The 22237-nt window shown below is 38.8% G+C and overlaps 1 protein-coding gene across 1 annotated transcript in view; it reads right to left on the reverse strand.

Annotated features, from left to right (window-relative positions):
* EDARADD (EDAR associated via death domain) overlaps positions 1-22237 on the reverse strand; it is a 95998-nt gene that overhangs the window by 56687 nt on the left and 17074 nt on the right. Inside the window, 2 exon segments of the mRNA XM_069064498.1 lie at positions 1688-1727; positions 15361-15419. Of these exon segments, the coding sequence (XP_068920599.1) occupies positions 1688-1727; positions 15361-15419 (99 nt within the window).

Below are 22237 nucleotides of genomic sequence, written 5' to 3' on the forward strand. Positions count from 1 at the left end.
ACTTTTCCTAGGGTTGTTAATAAGGTAGGGGGTGAGGAGGGAAATGGAGGTAGAGAATAAGAATAAATTTCCAACTGTGGAAATTCTAACATCAGGGAATAAAATGTACAGACATGGTGTCCCCCCAAAATCTCAGTGCTTAAAGTGTACTAAGACTTTGGAGGACACTGTATACAGTTTATGTTTTATTTTTATCAGATTGGAAGGTAACATTTCTCGGAGTTGTTTTGCAATTAGTTTATATAGTTGATAACTACTTTTCCTGTACTTAGATTTAACCCAGAAAGTACCTCCAAGTTCTCCAAAGAGGTAGCTTTGAGACCATTTGAGCTATAAGAAAACTGTTGGGGAAACCCAAGTTTGGTGGGAATTCCCACTGTTTCCATGGTAGTGATAGAGCCTAATAAAATTACCCACTTGGGTAATGCTGAGAGAGGAGAGAGAGGTTTCCTAACTCTGCCATTTCTGCGAAAATTGCAAGTATCATCCACAGCTGTATGTGACTGCAGGGACTTTATCTGTCCTCTCCTCTTTCCCTTCCTGCCCCATTCCTCCCCTCAAGGGAACCCTCAGATTGAAAGCAAAATTTCTGACTTGGCAATGGTGTCAGGTTCAAATGTTCCATATACATGTTCAGGCCTGTGATCTCACAAAAGCCTGGCTCGCTTCAATGACAAAATCTAACTTTGCAAGCTGCCCTGCAGTGTAAGCAATAGAAGATGGGCCACGTGATTTTAGTGGTCTATGCCGTGTATTGGCACTGGAGGTTGAGTGCTCAGGTTCATTAACTTTAAATACACAAGTGGAATACTTTATAGTTTGACATAAGCAGATCATGGATGGAATGGCATTCAGTTAAGGAATTTGTTTAAGTTTTGGTGAGACAAAATAAGAAATGTTTTAGAGATTTTGATGACAAAATCCATTTTAGAGATATTTGTGTAATAAGTCATATGTCAAATTATTTATATAGAAACATACACATGCACATAATATACTTATGCACATATATGTATATGTGTGTGCATATGTTGAATACACATAACTGAGACCAGACTTTCAATTTTATTGTAATAGCCAATTTTTTTTTTGCCTTTTGGAGGGGGGAATGCAGGGCAACTGGGGTTAAGTGACTTGGCCAAGGTCACATGGCTAGTAAGTGTTAAGTGCCTTGCCTAATGTCACATGTCTAGTTTTTTTTGTTAAGTGTCTGAGGCTGCATTTGAACTCAGGTCCTCCTGACTTGAGGGCTGGTGCTCTATTCACTGCACCACCTAGCCACCCCATAATAGAAAACTATTGATGAGAAAAATCCTTTACCAAAATAGAGCAACACCTTCTATTCAAGAGCTCCCTAAGCTACTAGAAAGATCAAATGACATGCCTAGAATCATATATGCAGTCACATGTCAGAGGTTAGCTCTGAATCCAGCTCTTCTTGGCTCTGAGGCCATCACTCTATCTACTACACTAGGCTGCTGCTTCTCAGATGGGAGCAATAATTGTTCATGACATATTTTATTAAATTCTGAAAAAATGATTATATTTTGGCTGACCTATGGTTCAAAATAGCTTTATCATTTAACCAGTCAAAAATAGTTACATTAAAATTTAGCCAAACTTTATCATTTAACCAAACTTAGTTAAATAACTACATTAAAATTAAAATAACTATGATTGTACATACCTTTAGGGAGACCTGTATCCTGAACAGGATATTTTTCTGACTGTATAACAACAATAACAACAAAAGAGAAAGAGAAATTATATCAATATGAAGATATCTGATAATCAGATAAGATTAAGGTAAATCAGAATGCTCTGCTAAGGGAAAAAATATTAAAATTACAACATTTTAAGAATTTTGCATAAGGATTTACCAACAGCATTGGTTTGGCTATTGCTACCAATCCCATTTTATAGATGATGAAATGATTGCACATATACAACCTCTATCAAATTGCTTACTATGCCAGGGAGAGTGGAGGGGAAAGAAGGAGGGAGGCATTGAATTTGGAACTCAAAACCAAAAAAAGTTTAAAATTGTTTTAACATGTAATTGGGGAAAAATAAATTATTATTTTTTAAAAAGAAGAAAAATTAAGGTTCAGACAACCATGCAATCTGTCTAATGTGACAAGGAGTCAATGTTGGTAAAAACAAATGCTCCTAAGTTCCTTGCTTTGGCTCTGACCACTAAACCGTACTTCCTCTCTTCTATACAGTTTTATTCTCCGTATCTTACTTCCTGTATTTTAAGTATCCACATCTCATTTGAGAGGCACTTGGTTTTATATTAGATTGTAATCACATATTTCTCTATTATATAAATAGATACAGAAGGCAATATGGTGGTAAGTGGAAAGACTGCACACAGAATATGGAGTTGGAGGACCTAGATTCAAATCCTGCCTTTGATGCTTACTATCTGTGTGACCTCAGGCAAGTTACTTAGACTCTTTGTATCTCAGTTTCTTCATCTGCAAAATGAGGGAACTGGACTAGATGGTTTCTGAAGTTGCTTCTAGCTCCATATCTATAATATTATGACCCTAGCTTGAAGTGGACTGAATTTGGAGTAAAAGAGTTCTGATCTTTGCTCTATCACTTACTATTTGTGTAACCATGGATATATAAATGATTCTAGATTAATAGGGAGCCACTGGAATTTGTTGTATTAAGGGCTGCCATAATCAGACTTGTGCTTTAGGAAAATTATTTTGGAAGTTCTGGAAAGCTTGGACTGAAGGTGGGAGAGAATTGAGGCAGGGTGACGTGGTGGTGGTGACTGTGTGAGTTGAGAGGAAAGGACATATGGTAGAGAATTGTGGAGGCAGATTTAACAAGATTTGGCAAATGACTGAATATGTGGGGTGAGTGAGAGTGAGAAGACAGGAATGAAATAAAGGATACAAAATGAGGTGGCTGGAAGGATCTTGGTATCTACAATAGAAGGAACATTTTGTAGGGGGTATGTGGAAATGAGTTCTACTTTGGATGTGTTGAGTTTAAAATGTTTATAGAACATCCAGTACAAAATGTCCATCAGGTAGTTGGTGATGCATGGCTGGAGCTCAGGAGAGATACTAAGACTGGATATAACCTAGTTGTCATCTGCATAGAGATGATAATTAAACAAGTTGGGGCTGGTGACAATGTTAAGTGGGAGAGTGTAAAGAGGAAAGATGAGGGCCGTGGGGAACACCCATAGTCAGGGGGCATGATCTAGATAATAAATCAACAAAGGAGTGGTCAGATAGATAGGAAGAAAACCAAGAGAGAACAGTGTCATGAAAACTCAGAGAGGGGAAAGTACCTAAGAGGAGAGAATCATCAATCAGTGTCAAATGCTATAGAGGGTTCAGGAAGAGTGAAGACAAAAAACAAAGCAAACAAAACAAAACAGAAGACCTAAATTAGGCTCGGTAATTAAGAGATCTTGAAGAGAGCAGCTTCAGCTAAGTGATGAAGTCAGAAGCCAGATTAAAGAGGGTTGAGGAGAGGAGAAGGAATAGACATTAAATAATTTAACCTCTCTGGGATACCTTTCTCATGAGTAAAATGAAAAGTTTGTACTGGTCTCTAAGGTCCCTACCAGCTATAAACCTAAGCTGCTATGACTTTCATGTCATGATTTCTGCATGCAATTTATTCTAGATTGAACAAACATTTGAATCGCTTCTCTATATATGTATATATATTCATAGAAGTTTCTATCTAATTAGGTGAAGATTTATAATCAGCTCATAATTATCAGTACCAGTGGAGAGGAGTTATAAAAATAATTATTAAAATAAGTCATATTTCCATAACAAGTTACATTTTTATAGTGCTTTAATAGTTATGAAGTATTTTCCCCACCACCACCTTGTAAGGTAGATAGGGAGAATATTATAATTCTAATTGAGAAAGCTGAGACTTAGACCAGCTAGGTGACTTGTTCAGGGTTACACATTAAGTAAATATAAGAGACAGAAGTTGAACTGAAGTCTTCTGATCCTAGGACCTGTGCTCTTATAACCTCTACTAACTTCAAAGTGCAAATAATTTTAAAATCTCTTATATTTACCTCTGGAGCAAATTTTTCTTTTTATATTTGAAATTTACTTTTCTTTCACTCACTGGCTTACCATGGTCCAAAAATTCATCCCCTAGTGGTTAACCTCCTGGTGATTTATCTGTCTCTGTTCTTAGCTAGGTCAGTCTTCAGGTACTATAAACAAAATCTTTCTAGCATGAGAGAAACTGCCAAAGTTTAGGCTCTCTTGGGTAGCCTTCTAGAACCCAGGATCATCTTCACAACATCATCAAGCAAAAGACTCAACTAGAGGAAGGCATGTTGGATGGATCCTCCATGTGGGTGTTACAGAAGAACACTGACAAAACTACACATAACAAGAAAGCATGAATAGGCTGTAATTCACACCAACAGATTAAATACCCACAGTGATGAGATCACACGCCCACTGATGGGTATTTGGAATATAGGCATGTCTAACATCCTGGGGATTTAAGACATCTCAGGATAAATAATTGTGACACACTCGGGAAGGGCTGATATCTGCTTGGATTCCCTGTCGCCAAAATCCCCACCATTGCTTTAATTTCCTGTTCTGTACTTCATGACTAGAATGGAAAACATTCTTCCTCACACTATACTTCAGCCTAGGCAAAGCTGCCTTTCCTTCTCTGAGCTCCTTGTGTGTCCAGCTTACACACCTTCCCTTAATACTTGCTGAAACAAAGGCATGATAATAAATGTTTTCCTCATAGCTAAGCCTTGACAGAAGAAGGGAGGTAGTGACCTCACCTCCCACTCCCACCTCCACACTTCTCTTCTAATTCTAGCTGAACTAGAAAGTAACATGAGTCAGTTGGTGAAAATGTAGTAGATTAGGGAAAAATAAGGCAATGGGACTTTTAAAAGCAAAAATCTGTGAAAAAAATCTATTGATCTTTTGATTAAAATGAAGTATAATTTTTCCCATTTCTTAACTTCTCTACTTCTGCAGAGGGCACCACTGTTTTTACAGCCATTCTTGACTCTTCCCCTCTTTCACCCCTTAGTTCAATCACTTGACAAGTTTTATTGATTCTATCTAGAATAAACCTTGCTTTTCTCCTCTTTTTCCTCACATAGCTGCCTGGCCTCCAGTCTCTCCCACTTCCAATCCATCCTCCATAAAGCTGCCAAATTGATCTTCTAAAACCATAGATCTGACCATGTCACTCCCATGCTCAAGGAACTCCAATGACTTCCTGTTACCTCTAGATTAAAATGCAAATCCCTCTGTTGGGCTTCTAAAACTCTTTCAGAATCTATAGCCAATCCATCTTTCCAGGGACAGTGCACAACCATTTTTTTTTTTCATGAATGGTGTGTTTCAACCAAATTGGCCTGATAGGAGCACACATCTAGAGCTGGAAGGGCCATATAGTCCAAGCCCAATCAATTCACAGGTAAAGGGACTGAGCTCTGAGACAGACAGGGAAACTGAGGTTCAAAAGGGTGGGGGAGAAGGAGGAGAATATGACACATTTCTGTGCAGCGACAGGCAGAATTTGAACCCAGATCTTCTGATTCCAAGGCTTGTGTTCTTTCCATTGTACTATGATGCCTCTCTATACAGCAGAACACTTTCTGCCTTTGCAGTCTCTCCCCATGCTGCAATGCACCCCTTACTCACCTCAACCTTATAGACTCCCTACTTTTCTTCAAAGCTCAGCTCAAGAGATACATCCTGTAGAAAACCTATATTGATCTCACCTCTTCAACAACTGCTAAGGACTTCCCCTTAAAATTTACTTTTTATTTGTTTTACCTTTTATTTTCTATGAATGTGTTTTACCCTCTCCTTATCCCCCCACTCCAGTCCCCACAGATTGTCCTTCAGGGACAGTAATGTTTCATTTTTGTCTCCTTATCCCAAATACCCAGCACTGTGCCTGGCACATAAAGCATGCTTTCTGAGTTGAACTTAATTTCTCTGAACCTCAGTTTCCATTTCTGTAAAATGAAGATAATAATACATGCAGCACCTATCCCACAAGGTTGAGATAATGATTGAAAAAATGGCTTATAAATCTTAAAACTCTATATAAATGTCAGCTCTCATCATTACTATTATTTTATAATGGTTAAAATTAGTCCAGTCTCATGATTTTCTCTACCAATGCTTGTTAGACCTAGAGTAGGAATGAAGTGTAGAGATTACTCAGGGATGATGATTTGCAGGTTAATGGATGAGGGAAGATTAAAAAAACCCAAAAGATTCTAAAGAAGTATCTGGTGTATTATCAAAGTGGTCAAAAATGGTATTCAGGTTGGGTATGGAGGTAAGGGAAGGCAGAATGGGTTGGCCAGATGAAGAGACTGGGGGTGGGCAGTGGGGTGTAAAGTTGCAATAAAATCAAAGAGTAGATAGAGAATGAGTAAGACTGGGAGAGAGGAAAGATCAGGAGAGGCTTTGTTTGGAAACAGAATCTCAAAGCTGCAGATTCCATTAGATGGTGAGGTCTACTATAGGGCAAAGCCATGGGAATGAAGTGGAGTGGAATTGTGGTATGCAAAGATTTTGTGGACCTCAAAACATAAAAAGTCATGAAGAGACAGTGGTAAAGGAATGGTATGGAAGCCAGAAAGGAACATAAGATGATGCTTATCCCACTTCCTGACCCTGAGAGTCAGGGGAACTAGGAGAGTGAATGGCTTTTGATGGAGAATGTGCTGAGTATCTAATGTCCTCAGAGAACAGCCCATTTCATTGAAAGGAAGGCGGTATAAGGAATGTTGGTTGAAATACCTGAGAATGTAAGAGTGTTTGCAGTAGATCAGTGTTGGGACATGGGGTAGATAAACATACTGGTTGTTAACAATCTTTGACAAGAATGAGAATTCAGGAAAAGTTGTTTGTGGTATGCCATTTACTCTTATGGTGGAATGACTGGATAATGGGGAATGAGGAGTTAGGACGACAGGAGGAATATTGACGTGACATGTTCCACAGGTAGGCAGGCAAGCCTTAATCATAAGGACACATGAAGAGTTAGCACGTACCAGAATTGTAATAAGGCCTTCCAATTTAGAAATCTGATTACAACAAATTCCAAGTTACATCACATATTCTCTTGCTGTACTTGGATTTTTGTTTCAAACACTGCCATCAATTGGGGCTTAAGATTCTTTTGTTATAATAAGAATAGGGACCTGACCTTGATTTCATTGTTATATGGAACTCTGGATTAGTAAACTCTCTACTAATTTAGATTGGAATAATAATTAGTATTATAGTTAGCAATTATATAGTGCTTTAAGGTTTGCAAAGTGCTTTTACATCTACTAAATCATTTGACCCTCACAACAATCCTGTGAGGTAGGTGCTATTATCATGCCCATTTCATAGATGAGGAGACAGAAGTTGAGAGGGAGCTTAAGTGATGTGCCCAGGGTCACATAGTTAACTATTTAAGGTAAGATCTGAACTACAACTTCCTGATTCCAAATCTAGCATGCTACCCACTATGATACCTTTCTTGCTGTTCAGGCATATCTGATCCATTGGGGTTTTCTTGGAAAAGACACTAGAATGGTTTGCCATTTTCTTCTCCAGCTCATTTTACAGATGAGTGAACTGAAGCAAATAGGGTTAAATGATTGGTCCAGGTTTGACTATTGTAGAGTACACCAGATACTCACTCTATTCACTGTGCCACCTAGCTGTCCCTTGACTAATAGCCAGATTTGAACTTAGGTCTTCCTGACTCCAGGTCTGGAACTCCATCCACTGTGCTATCCAGGTGCCCCACAATGACACCTATTTTGGTGGTTGCATCATCTGAGTTGTGCCTGACTCTCTGTGACCCAATTTGGGGGTTTCTTATCAAAGATACTGGAATGATTTGCCATTTCCTTCTCCAGTTCATTTGACAGATGAGGAGACTGAGGCAAACAGGGTTAAGTGACTTGCCCAAGGTCACACAATTGGTATATGTCTGAGGCCAGATTTGAATTTAGGAAGATGAGTCTTCCTGACTCCAGGCCTGGTGCTCTATCCACTGTGCCACCTACCTCCCTTTTGTGACACCTAGCTACCTCTTATAGTCTTAGAGAGTTTTTCAGAGAACTGAGAGGTTAACTGTTTTGCACAGGATTACAGAGCTAGTATGTTTCAGAGGCCTTCCTGGGTCCAAGATCAGTTCTCTATCCATATTTGTTATAATAGCATTTTTTAAAGATTAGAAAGTTATATCTGTGTATCCCAAAGAGATCATACAAGTGGGAGGAGGACCCATATGTACAAAAATATTTATAGCAGCTCTTTTTGTGGTGGCAAAGAATTGGAAATCAAAGGGATGCCCATCAGTCGGGGAATGGCTGAACAAGTTGTGGTGTATGAATGTAATGGAATACTATTGTGCTATAAGAAATGAGGAGCAGACAGACTTCATAATAACCTGGAGAGAATTATATAAACTGATGCTGAGTGAGGAGAGCAGAACCAGGAGAACTTTGTACACAATTACAGACACAGTGTATGTCTGATGACCAACTTTGATAGACTGGGCTGCCTCAGCAATGTAAGGTGACAAGACAACTCCCAAAGACTCATGATGGAAAGGAAGATCCACACCCAGAGAAAGAACTGCAGAGTCTGAATGCAGACTGAAGCAGACTACTTGCTCTCTCTCTTTTGTGTTTTGTTTTGTTCCTTCTTTCTCATTGTCCTCTCCATTGGTTATAATCCTTCTTTACAACTTGACTCATGTTTTGGGGTTTGTTTTTTTTTTTGCCTTTTTTGGAGGCAGGAAGGTAGGGAAATTGGGGTCAAGTGACTTGCCCAAGGTCACATGGCTAGTTTTTGAGTTGTGTCCAAGGCCGAATTTGAACTCAAGTACTCTATTCACTGTGCCACCTAGCTGTTCCTTGACTAATATATAATGTGAAGGTATTTGTAGAACCTATATTTGATTGCATGACACCACAGAGGGGGAGAAAGGAGGAAAGGGTAGGAGAGAAAATTTGGAACTCAAGGAATTGTGGAACTAAATGTTGTAAACTAAAAGTAAATAAATAAATTATTTTAAAAAGAAAGTTATATCTGTACAGATTTTAATCTTTTGGGGTTTTTTTTTTTTTAGCAAACTATTTGATATAAATGGATTTTTTTCTTGACCTTTAAAAAAGTATAAGAAGCACATGTTTATTTAGAAAATAAATTACTAGAAGCTCTAAATAACCAGACTTGGTGTGGTAGTCTCAATCAACAAATGAATAAGCATTTATTTATCACTTACTATGTGGGTAGCATTTAAGCATTATGGCAAATACAGAAGATAAATGAGATCTAATAGAGTTAACTCATTAATTAACTATGTGTGCATAATTTTAATCTAAAGAAAAGGAAGGTTAATTGGAACAGGGTGATTGAGATAGAATGGAAAGTTTTTATGGAGAAAGTGAGATTTGAATAGAGCCTAGAATTTTGACAGGTAGAGAAAAGGGAGGAGTGGCTACCATAAAATACATGTAAGGAGACAGAGAGGAATGAGCATTGAGTATATTAAAGACAGGGATAAAACTGGTCTGACCTAACTAGGGAATAAGTAGGCTATTTTGTGTGTGTGTGTGTGTGTGTGTGTGTGTGTGTGAAGTATAATGGGAAATAAAGTTAGATAGGTATGTAAGAGGAAAAATTATGGATAACTTTTAAAAGTCAGGTCGTCCATAGGAATTTCACTTTATGTGCCACTGAAGATTTCCATACGGAGGAATCATAGAATAAAATCAGATTAGTCTGGCAAAAGTGTGCAGGGTAGGGGCAGCTAGGTGGCGAAGTGAATAGAGCACCGGCCCTGGAGTCAGGAGGACCTGAGTTCAAATCTGGCCTTAGACACCTGACACACTTACTAGCCGTGCGACTTTGGGCAAGTCACTTAACCCCAATTGCTCTCCAAAAAGTAAAAAAAAAAAGTGTGCAGGGTATATTGTATGACAGACTGATGTGAGGAAGACCAACAAGTAGACTATCATGGTGGGATTAGAGCAAGAGGTGATAGCACTGAGAATGAAGAGGGAAAAGAGGATCTGGGAAACATTTTTAAGAGAACAGGACTCTGAAAAATTAGATGAAAGTAGGACTGGAGGTTTCAAACAAACAGATTGTGGGCAGCATGAGTCCCACCACACTTGTAAGTGCAGTTCAGACCAGATTAAAATGTAATTGGAAAATATTTAAGGAAATAAATAAAAATGCAATAAAACATAGGTAATGTTAATATGTGGTTTTCTAAGTCAACGTGCAGCCCACAAGAGTCCTTATATGTGGCTTAGTGGTCCCTCTTTCTATTTAAGTTTGACATCACTAAGTAGGATAATAATAATAATTCAGCAGAGATGAATCCAAGTTTTCTTTTTTTTCTTTTTGGAGGGGAAAGGCAGGGCAATTGGGGTTAATTGACTTGCCCAAGGTCACAAGGCTAGTAAGTGTTAAGTGTCTGAGGCTGGAATCCAAGTTTTCTAGCCTGACGATAAGGATGGCGATACCACTGACATTCTGCAGCCTATTTTTTAAAAATAAGCATTTATTTTCTAGTCTACTTTTTATAAGAGACAAATCACTAACAAGCAAAATGCTATTGGGGTTTACCTTTAAACACCTCCTAACCACCAAATAAAAATAAAACTTGGGTACATTATATGATCAGTATATATTCAATCTCATCTCCTACCTTTCCATGTCTATAATACTAAATAATGATAATTGACAAGCCCTAGAAATGGCAAGATCATTAAAATGCATTCTGAATCATCAAGGAAAGATTAAATTGTATTTGGTTTCATTCAGTGCTAAGGATATTTTATAGTATAATCATTTTTTAAAAACTGGCAATCATGTGTGGCATATGGTAAACTTGAATTTACCACAGTTACTTAAACAGAATAACCCATGTTTAACTAATGCTAATTTTGCTGCATATTATACTCATAGTTGGAAATAAATTAACTTTTTCAAAGGCATTTGTTCTGTTATACTTCTTTTCATGCCCACATATTAGAGACAGTGTAGTAAAGTCAAAAGAATATCAGATTTGGAGTTAGAAAACGTGCAATTTAGGTTTCCCATCCGCCACATATTAGCTGTGTGACCTTGGGCAAGTTGCTTAACTTTTCCAAGCATTAATTTCCTTCCTCATTTGTAAAATGGAGATAATTATACTAAGACTACTTGCCTCAGAATATTGTTAGGCACAAATAAGATTATATTTAAAAACCAGCAAAATCTTTGTTATACTCAATCAAAAAGCAGTTATTAAGTGCTTATTACGTGTACTGTACTAAGAGCTGGAGGATACAAAGGCAAAACTGAAGCTATTCCCATTCTCAAAGAGTTTATATTCTAATGAAATTAAATACATGTAAGTAATCTTAATCCCATTTCCTGACCCTGAGAGTCAGGGGAACTAGGAGAGTGAATGCTTTTGATGGAGAAGGTGCTGAGAATCTGATGTCCTCATTTCATTTTCAAAACCCAAGTAGGGATAGTTACCTGTATTATCATCCAAATATTTAAACATGGATTCATCAACAAAAGTTATTTTCTTATAAAGTTTCTGGGGGAAAAAACAGTTCAGTATTAATAAGGTAGGGTTTGGCTGACCAACCCATTGAATGTATTTCCAGAGCGTGTTTTACAGAAATCACAAGCAAAATTTAATAAAAAGTCTTAACTGGGGTAGAGTGACTGGAGACTTTGACAGGCACCAATCAGGAGGGGTGGATTTCGTCCCTGATTTGAAGTGGACTATAGACTTTTGTCACCATGCCTAGTGTTCCCCCATTATTTCCTGTTTCTGTGTAGACTAGAGGAAGGCAGGCACCAGGAGAGATTGAGGGAAAGAGGTCTTGGGCCAGTGAAGTTTGAAAGAGGGAAAGAAAGAGGCTGTCCCTACTTGTCTCACAGACATATCTATGGTTTCTATAGTTGAACTCCCCTCAATCACACTTTCCTTCTCTTCCAAAACCCTTGAGAACATAAACCATATTCTCTAGGATAGGAATTCTTAACCTGAGGTTTGTAAAGCTGTTTAAATTTTTTAAAAACATCACTACTTCAATGTCTTAGGTTTTCTTTATAATTCCATAATTATTTTTTCAATCTTATGTATTTAAAAACATTATTCTAAGGAGAGACCATAGGTTTTGCAAGACTTCTAAAGGAGCCCGTGACACAAAAAAGATTAAGAGCCCTTTGTCTCGGGGCTCATTATAACTATCCTTCCCTCCCCCCAAAGTGAATTTGTCTCAGGTAACAGCATTTATAGATACATCTCTGTTTATAAATTTGTAGTCCACCTTCCCCAATCAATGTAAAAAGGGGACTCTGAACAAACTTTGGAGCTGCAGAACCCACAAAATGACACAGAGAAGCTAACCTCCCACTGAGGACAGCCCAGCGGGCCAGCAGGAATCAGCCAGCACAGAACTCTGGGAGCAGAGCCCAGGCCTGCATGAGCCAGAGGTTTTAGCCCCAGGGTGGGTCTGACCAGCGCTGGCCAAGGAACTCCAGATCAGCAGCAGCTGTGGCCCTTTCCAGAATTATCAACACAGAGATGCGAAGGACAAGGTGAGAGGTCAGTGCAGTCTGGATTTTGGGACCCACTAAGTGGGAGTGCGTTGGCTTTTGGCCCCAGGGCGAAAAGCTGCTGAGACGCCCGGCAAAGCCAGCCAGCGCCAAGTGGCAGCTTCAGCTCCTGGCCTGCAGAGTGCAGGGGGAACAAGCAACCAGTCTGAAGGGTATTCACTCTTGCTTTAACCTGCTTGGATCTGGATTGCAGTCTAGGGTGGAGGTCCTTGGGTGTGTGTCCAGCTTGCCAGAGCATGTGGAGACCTCAGAGAGGGCACCCATCTAATACCTCCAGCAGCAGAGAAAACCCCAGTGTTTGGGACGAAAGCTCCCCTGTCTGGTGGCAGAGTCCTACTGTGGCAAAAAGCCCAGGGGTCAAGTAACTGAGAGGTGACAGGACCAGGCAAAGGAAACAAAGCAGACAGAAGATTCCAACATTAGACTCCTATTTTGGGGTCAAAAAGGTGCAAAGCATGGATCAGGAGGAAGATAGTGAAGTCAGAACTCCTGCACCAAAAGCTTCAAAGGAAAATACTAGCTGGTTACAGGCCATAGAGGACCTTAAGAAGCAGATAAGAGAAGTGGAGGAAAAATTGGGAAGAGAAATGAGAATGATGCAAGAAAATTACAAAATGAGAGTCAACAGCCTGACTGAGGAAAATCATACCTTAAAAAAATAGACTTAACTCAAATGGAAGAAGAGGAAAAGCCAATGAGAAGAATGCCTTAAAAAGCTGAATTTGCCAGATGGAAAAAGAATCTCAAAAGCTCACTGAGGAGAATCATTGCTTCAGAATTATATTGGAGCAAATGGAAGCTAATGACTTTATGAGAAATCAAGATGCTGTTAAACAGATCCAAAGAAATGAAAGAATAGAAGGCAATGTGAAATATCTCAAGGGAAAAACCACTGACCTGGAAAATAGATCCAGGAGAGATAATTTTAAAATTATTGGACTACCTGAAAGCCATGATCAAAGTAAGAACCTAGAAATTATCCTCCAGGAAGTTCTCAAAGAAAACTGCCCTGATGTTTTAGAACCAGAGGGCAAAATAGAGCTTGAAAGAATCCACCAATCACCTCCTGAAAAAGATTCCAAAAAGAAAACTCCCAGGAATATTATAGCCAGGTTCCGGAATTCCCAGATTAAGGAGAGAATATTACAAGCAGCCAGGAAGAAACAATTTGAATATTGTGGAAACACAATCAGGATGACCCAGGATCTGGTAGCTTCTACACTGAGGGATCGAAGGGCTTGGAATATGATATTCCAGAGGTCAAAGGAGCTGGGATTAAAACCAAGAATCATCTACCCAGCAAAACTGAGTATCATGTTTCAGGGGAAAATATGGTCATTCAGTGGAATAGAGGACTTTCAAGCATTCTTGCTGAAAAAACCAGAGTTGAACAGAAAATTTGACATTCAGATACAAGAAGCAAGAGAAGGTAAACAGGGAAAAGAAATCATAAGGAATTTATCAAAGTTGAACTATTAACATTCCTACATGGAAAAACAATAATTGTAACTGATGAAACTTTTGTCAGTATGAAAATAGTTGAAGGGAATATATATATGCCTGTATATGAGGGTATATGGGCATATGAATACATATGTGAATGTGTGTATATATGTTTACAGGTATACATAGATAGAGGGCACAGGACCAATTTAATGGGAAGGGATGATACTTAAAAGGTGAAATTAAGAGGTGAGAGAGGAATATAATGAGAGGAGATGGGGAGAGACAGAATGGGATAAACTATCTCATATAGAAGAGGCAAGGGGAAATGGTTACAATGGAGGGGAAGAATAGGAAGGCAAAAGGGAATGGGTCAACCTTATTCTCGTTGAATTCAGCTTGGGAAGGGGATGAAATACATACTAAATAGGGTATCTCACCCTATATGAGAATAGGGGGGAAGGGGATGAGAAGGGGGATGATGGAAGAGAGGGCAGGCTGGGGGAGAGGGAAGTTGGAAGCACCCACTTTTGAAAAGGGATGGGATCAAAGTAGAGAATAGAATAAGTGGGAGGTGGGATAAGAGGGAGGGAAATATAGTCAGTCTTTTACAATATATCTACTATGTTATTGTTTTGCATTAGCTACACATGTACAACCTATACTGAACTGCTTATCTTCCCAGTAAGGGTGGGTGACAAGGGAAGAAGGGAATGAATCTGGAATTCAAAGTTTTAATATCAAATGTTTAAATATATATATATACATATATGTATAATATTATTTTACAAGTAATTGGGAAATAAGATATACAGGCACTGGGGCATAGAGATCCACCATGCCCTCCTGGAAAAGTCGAAAGAGTTATGGGAGAAAATATGGGAGAGAGCAGATTGGAGGTGGGGATATCCTGTGGGACTGCTATTTTGGGGTGGTGGGTAGGGGAAAAACGGGGAGAAAATTTGTAACTCAAAATCTGGCAGAAATGAATGATGTAAATCAGAAGTTAATAAAGCACTTGAAAAATGAAAATACAAATTTGTATACATATGACTACATATACTATAGTTAATTATTTCCTGCATGTGGGCACAGTTCTGCTTTAACTCTTGAGGGGGAAAAGGTCTACTATATCACAAAGTATATCCTATTTGATAATGTGTTTATCTTAGAAAAATATCACTTTAATGTTCCTGAAACATTTGTTTAAGTACTGAATAATGAGCCAGTCAAAATCAAATGACATATTTCCATTTAAACAAAAATGACAACATACCATTTTAAAAGATAAAGTGCTAGGATCAGTATCTTCTACTGGTTCTCTCGTAGCATGGTCTGTAAAAAAATAAGAATAATGAAATTTACTTTCTGATAATGATTTTCAAGTTGATGTAGGGCCTAAATAACATTTTTTAAACATTTTTTTTCCCCTTCTGAGAGGTTGCATGGCATAGTACATAGATAAATCCTGGAAGACCAGGGTTCAAATCTTGCTTCTGGCAAGTACAGGTTCTATGACCTCGGACGAGTCATTCAACTTCTAAGGGCTCTAGGGAATTTTCTAAGGCTATATATTGAAGAGGAGGTGCTAACCTGCATTAGTAGAGGGAACTTCCTCACCTAAAAATTTCCCATACTGATGAAATCATAGGTCCCTCTCCCATCTCCCCTGAGATCAGAAGAAGAAATGGGTTTAAAATTAATTTAAAAACTATTTTTATGAGAATTTTAAATTTTCTTTTATTCAGGTTTATCCTGCTATTCCTCCTGCAACATTTAGCTAACTGAAGCCTGTTTCCTATTAATATTAACCTCACCTGGCTAAAACCTGACTCATGGAATCAATAAGACTTTTTACATTCCTGAGATAAGAGGCCAAAAGAAAGGAAAAAGGAAACATAGCATTTGTGAAATTTTTAATCCTTCCCAAGCATATTGAGCTAATTTTATTTGTGGAAAAACTTCCCTTACACTGAATTTTTGCCTATCTTTGTGACATGTAAATCTCTTCTTCTCAACTAGCCCACTGTGACTTCTTTAAAATGTAGCCTTGTAATTTTGTTAAGTGTAGGATTTTGTAAATTCACTGTTTAAATCTCTAACTTTATCTGTTTACTAATTTGTCCAACTCAGTTTGTTCTGCCTTAATTGAAGGAAACATGAGATAATAAATCTGTTTGACTAGCCAGGGTGACCTTTATGGATATAAAAACTGTTATATGCTAAAAAATTATTTCTCAGTGTCTCTAACGTAGTTTTCTCCAAAAAGACTTTGTCAGAAACTCTAATCTTTGTTCAGGGTTATTATTCTATCTCCTGAACCTGTTCTTAAGCATAATAAAACTTAGGTTTTTAATCTCTATAATTTCTGCATTATGACAGATTTATTTGGCAGCAGTAACCTATTACATGAACTCAAAGGGGAGTTTCCCCATAACATTAAGGTGGATAAAAGAAATTGGTAAAAAAAAAATATATAAATTTTAGGACAGGTTACTGATTTTTAAAAAGTCTATAGATAATCAAATATAACCATACATTTTGGGGACATATAGATACATGCATCCTATATATTTAGAGACATACATGTTGCTGTTTGAAGTAGATTACATGCTGGATATGGATTTAAATCCTGGTAGATGTGAGTTTGGGCAGCTAAGTTACATAGTGTATAGAGCACTGGGCCTGGAGTCAGGGAGACCTGAGTTCAAATTTGGATCCAAACACTTACTAGCTGTGTAACCCTGAACAAGTAATTTAACCCTGTTTGCCTCAGTTTCCTATCTGCAAAATGAACTAGAGAAAGAATGACAAATCATTCCAGTATTTCTGCCAAGAAAACCCCAAATGAGGTCATAGAAATCTGGCCATGACTAAAATGACTGAAGTAGAACAACAAAAAAATGTGAGTTTGCTGTCAAACCTGTGTTTCCTTATTCTGAACCCATCTTATTTCTCTGTAACAACCTTTCAACATTAAAAAATATTTATTAAGATGCTAAATGGACAGGATTTTTATTAGAAATTCCACAAAATTAAAAAGGATACATTATCTGCCTTTAAGAAGTTTTTAATTCAATTCATTTTCACACATACTTACCAAATACATACTAGATACTATAGGCATTATGCTAGGGGCTTGTGATAGAAAGATGAAAAATACTATAGTTTTTTTTTTCTCAAGGAACTTACAGTCTAATGTGGGTGGGATGGAAAGAATTTGACTGCAAATACCTGTACGACCAATGATAGAATGCAATAAGGACAAAGTAAGGATCTAGACAAAGTTGTATGAGAAATTTGAGGCTAGAGGGGATCACTTTGGGAGGAGAGATTAGGAAAGGCTTCAAGGAGGGCACAGCATCTGAGATAAACCTTGAAGGAAGAGGAAGAAGAGAAGGATTTCAATGAGGGGAAAAGTGTAAGCCAGTACATTCTGAGGCAAGAGAGGACAAGATAACACTAAGGGATTCCTAATGGTACCATTTTGCTAAAATGTAGAAGGTGTGAAGGCCATAGACTAAAACAAGGCTGAAAAAGTCTTCCTTATTGGAGTCAGCCTTGAATGGAGTCAGGTTGTAGAGTCTTAAATGCCAGGCAAAGGAGATTGTATTTTACTTTATACACAATGCTATCCCCTCTTTCTTGAGCCCCTGGCTTCTGATTACTCAACTGAAATTGTTCCCTCCAGTGTTATTAATGTTCTCTAAACTGCTAAGTTTGTCAGGCTTTTCTCCGTTCTCATCCTCTTTTAACCTCACTGGAGCTTTTGACACAATTGACCACATCCTCCTAACATTCTCTTTCTCCATTGCTCTCTCATGGTTCTTCTTACACCATTTTGACCATACTTTCTCAATATTCTTAGATGGACAATTATCTCTCACTTGTTTCTTTAACATAAGTTTTCCCCAGAGATCTACCCTGAGCCCTCTCTTGTTCTCCTACCCAGACCAAGAACACTCATCCGGAATTCTCAGCCTTTATCAACTGATGTTAATGAGTCACTATTCAGTTCTGAAAACTAAAGTACAATGTCCCAGGAAGACAAGAACATAGAGATTGTTCAAGTAGTTTTGTTATGTGGTCTGAAACCAATGCTGCAGGCATCTAGGAACTCTGCTATGTTTAAGTTAAGACAGTTATGTGGAGAGGTAAAAAAATACTCTTAGAGATTTCAACAACTCCTATAGATTCAAGTACATTTCTATGTGGATCAGTTATAAATCTATATATCTAATCCTACTTATTTTTGAATTCTAATCTTGAATCACAAACTGAACCTTCTAGCACCCCAGAAGGCATTTTAGTATGACATGTTATCCTCTCCCAAAATCTACCCTTCCTATAAATGTCCCTATTTCTATTTTTTTTTTTAAGCAATCGGGGTTAAGTAACTTGCTCAAGGTTACACGGCCAGTTATTATTTCTGGGTGGGTGCTAAGTGTCTGAGCCCGGGATTCGATCCCCAGGTCATCCTGACACTGGAGCTGGTGCTCTTACTCACTGTGCTACCTGGCCTCCCCTAAGCAATCGGGGTTAAGTAACTTGCTCAAGGTTACACGGCCAGTTATTTCTGGGTGTGGTGCTGAGTATCTGAGCCCAGATTTAATCCAGGTCACCCCGACACAGGAGCCGATGCTCTTACTCGCTGTGCTACCTGGCCGCCCCTAAGCAACGGGGTTAAGTAACTTGCTCAAGGTTGTACGGCCAGGTGTTTCTGGGTGGGTGCTAAGTTTCTGAGCCTGGGATTCGATCTCTAGGTCAGTCCGACACTGGAGCCGGTGCTCTTACTTGCTGTGCTACCTGGCCGCCCCGACCACTCCCTATATCTATTAAGGGGACAACCATCCAGTGTGGTTCAGTGGAAAAAGTTCTGCCTTTGGGGTCAGAGGACCTTGCTTTAAATTCTGACTCTGACATTTACTATTAGTCTCATTTTAACCTTTATAGGCCTCAGTTTCCTCATCCGTAGAATAAATAGGGTTTGAACCAGGCAGCACAGTACAATGGAAGGAGCACTAGCTATGGAGTCAGAGGACTTGGGTTCAAATCTCTCTTCTCACACTACCCATGTGACCTTGGGAAAGTCAATTAACTTTCATGGGTCGCAACTTCTTCTGTAAAATGAAGGGTTTGGAACTGATGACCTCTCAGACTTTTCCTTCTCTACATCTACGTACAGTCCTTCCACTTTCCCAGGATGCACTCCATTTCCAATCAGTAGTCATCTTGTTGAATCTATCTTTACAATAAATATCTCTTCAATTTGTCCCCTTTTCTCTATTCACTCAATCACCACTCTAATTCAAGACCTCATTACTTCTTACCTGGTCTCTTGACTATTCTACCTTCTTCCGATCTCTCAGTCAATAAACATTTATTAATTGCCTACTATGTGCCAGACACTGTGCTAAATGTTAGCGATATAAAAAGGGGCAAAAGATAATCCCCAGCTTCAAGGAGCTCACAATCTAGTAGGGGAGACAAAAAGCAAACAAATATCTACAAACAAGCTACATAAAAGACAAATAGGAAATATTTTTAAATGGGAAGACACTAGAATTAAAAAAAGGTTGGGAAGGGTTTCCTGTAGAACATGAGATTTTATTTGGGACTTCAAGAAAGTTAGTAGATTGGGGGGAGGGGGGCAGTGCATTCCAGGTGGGTGGACAACCAGAGAAAATGCCCAGAGCCGAAAGTCTTCTTGGTACAACAACCAGGATGCAATGTCACTGGATGGAAGAGTGTGTCATCAGGTATAAAGTGTAAGAAGACTGGATGGGGGCAGGGGAGATTATGGAGGCTTTGACCACCAAATAGAGTATTTTGTATTTGGTCCTGGAGGTAAAAGAGAGCCACTGGAGTTTATTGAATGGAATGGGGGTGGGGTGACATGATTGCACCTGAGCTTTAGGACAATCACATTAGTGGCTGAATGGAGGATAGATTAGAATGGGAAGGTTTAAGGCAGGCAGACCCACCAGCAGGATATTACAGTAGTTCAGCCTACCCTAAAGTGTTGGCAGTGTTAGAGGAGAGAAGGGGAATTATTTGAGATATTTTGCAAAGGTGAAATCTCTCCTCTCTAATCCCATTTCCACACAGGTACCAAAATAATTTTTCTAAAACATACGCCTGTTACTCTTGTGCTCAAAAAACCTTCAGTGGCTCCCCAATGCCTATGGAATAAAATGCAAACTCCTAGCCATGGCATTTAAGATCTCTTTCTGGCTCCCATGTTTCTAGAGTTATTTTGCATCAACCTACTCCATGAACTCTGTGTTAAAACAAAACCAGCTGTTCTTTGAACTGAACTCTCCATCTCTCTCATCAGTGCCTTTGCCTAGGATGTCTCTCTTGTCTATGATGATGGTGGTGGTAATGATGACAATGATGGTATTGGTAGTGACAATGGTGAGCTTGATAATCACTAGCACTTATAGAAGTCTTTGAGGCATGCAAAGCACTTTACATATGTTGACTCTTTTGAAGTAATAGTCCTTATCTGCTTCTGGTTATGGTTATCTTCCTTCAAACCTCAAGTGCTCTGGTTCTCAGAGAAGTCCTCTTAGATCCTTTCCAGGTATTCATGCTCTCTTCCCCTAAATTTTCTTTGATTCTGTTTATTTGTGTATATATTGCATACCTCCAATGGAATGTAAACTCCTTGAGGGCTGCTGTCATTTTATTTATGTGTGACCATTTGTGACCCCATTTGGGGTTTTCTTGGCAAAGATACTAGAGTGTTTTGCCACTTCCTTCTCTAGCTCATTTTACAGATGGTAAACTGAGGCAAACATGGTTAAGTGACTCGCCCAGGGTTACATAGCTAGTAAGTGTCCTAGGCCATATTTGAACTCAGGAAGATGAATCTTCCTGATTCTTAGCCCAGTGCTCTATCCAATGTGCCACCTTGAGGGTAGTGCCTGTAGCTGTATTTTCAGTCTTGAAAACAGTAGGCACCTCAGTGTTTGTTGAATTTTTTATATTCAGTCACTAAAAGGGGCAGAAGAGAGGGTGATATGTGACATAGTCAGACTTGTAGTCCTAGATTATCTATAAGAGAAGAGACCACATGGCCAGACAAATATTGAAAGATATAAAAAGATCTGTATTGGGTGATTTCTGCCCTTTTTTTTGGCTTTCCTTTTCATTATTTTGTGTTTTCCTCTGATGCATTTCTTATGATGGTAGAAAAAAAGTAATGAAATGGGGCAGCCAGGTAGCACAGCAAGTAAGAGCACTGGCCCCAGAGTCAGGATGACCTGGGATTGAATCCGGGCTCTGATACTTAGCATCACACCCAGAAATAACTGGCCATGTAACCTTGAGCAAGTTACTTAACCTCAATTGCTTAAAAAAAAATAAAGTAATGAAAAGGACAGGACATCAAGACAGTCTAACCCAAAGCAAAATTATGATATAGCCCAAGTTAGTGTTTGATCTCGATTCTTCTATTCCCATGATCATCCTATATTGCTTTTGTCCTTTGTGGCTAAACTCCTTGAAAAGGCCATCTACAATAGGTGCTTCCACTTTCTCTCCTCTCACTCTCTTCATAATCCCTTACAATCCAACTTCTGACTTTATTGTCCCACTGAAATGGCTCTCTCCAAGGTTATACATAATTTCTTAGTTGTCAAATGCGATGGCCTTTTCTCAGTCCTCATTCTCCTTGACCTTCCTGCTTTGCTGATCTGTGGACTACCCTTTCCTCTTTGATATTCTCTTCTTTTTAAGTTTTAGTGATACTACACTCTCCCGGTTCTCCTCCTACCTACCTGGCTATTTCTTTTCACTTTCCTTTCCTGGATCCCCATCTAGATCATACCCTCTAACCACAGATGTCCCACACGCTTCTATCCTGAGCCCTCTTCCATTCTTCCCTCTATACTATTTCACTTGGTGATCTCATCAGCTCCAATGGACTTAATTACCATCTTTATGCTACTCTCTGCTGATCCCAAACCTACCTATTTTGCCCCCAAACTTTCTGCTGACATGCAATCTCACATCTACAACTGCCTTTCAGACATCTGGTACTTGATATTAAGTAGACATCTTAAATTCAACAAGTTCAAAATGAAATCATCATTTTTCCCCCTAAGCCCTCTACTCCTCCTACCTTCCTTATTACTATAGAGGGTAAT

Source organism: Petaurus breviceps, unplaced genomic scaffold (assembly GCF_028583685.1).
Source record: "Petaurus breviceps papuanus isolate PSGF00001 unplaced genomic scaffold, PetGlider_PUasm1.0 90633, whole genome shotgun sequence".
In the NCBI taxonomy this organism is placed as follows: domain Eukaryota; kingdom Metazoa; phylum Chordata; class Mammalia; order Diprotodontia; family Petauridae; genus Petaurus; species Petaurus breviceps.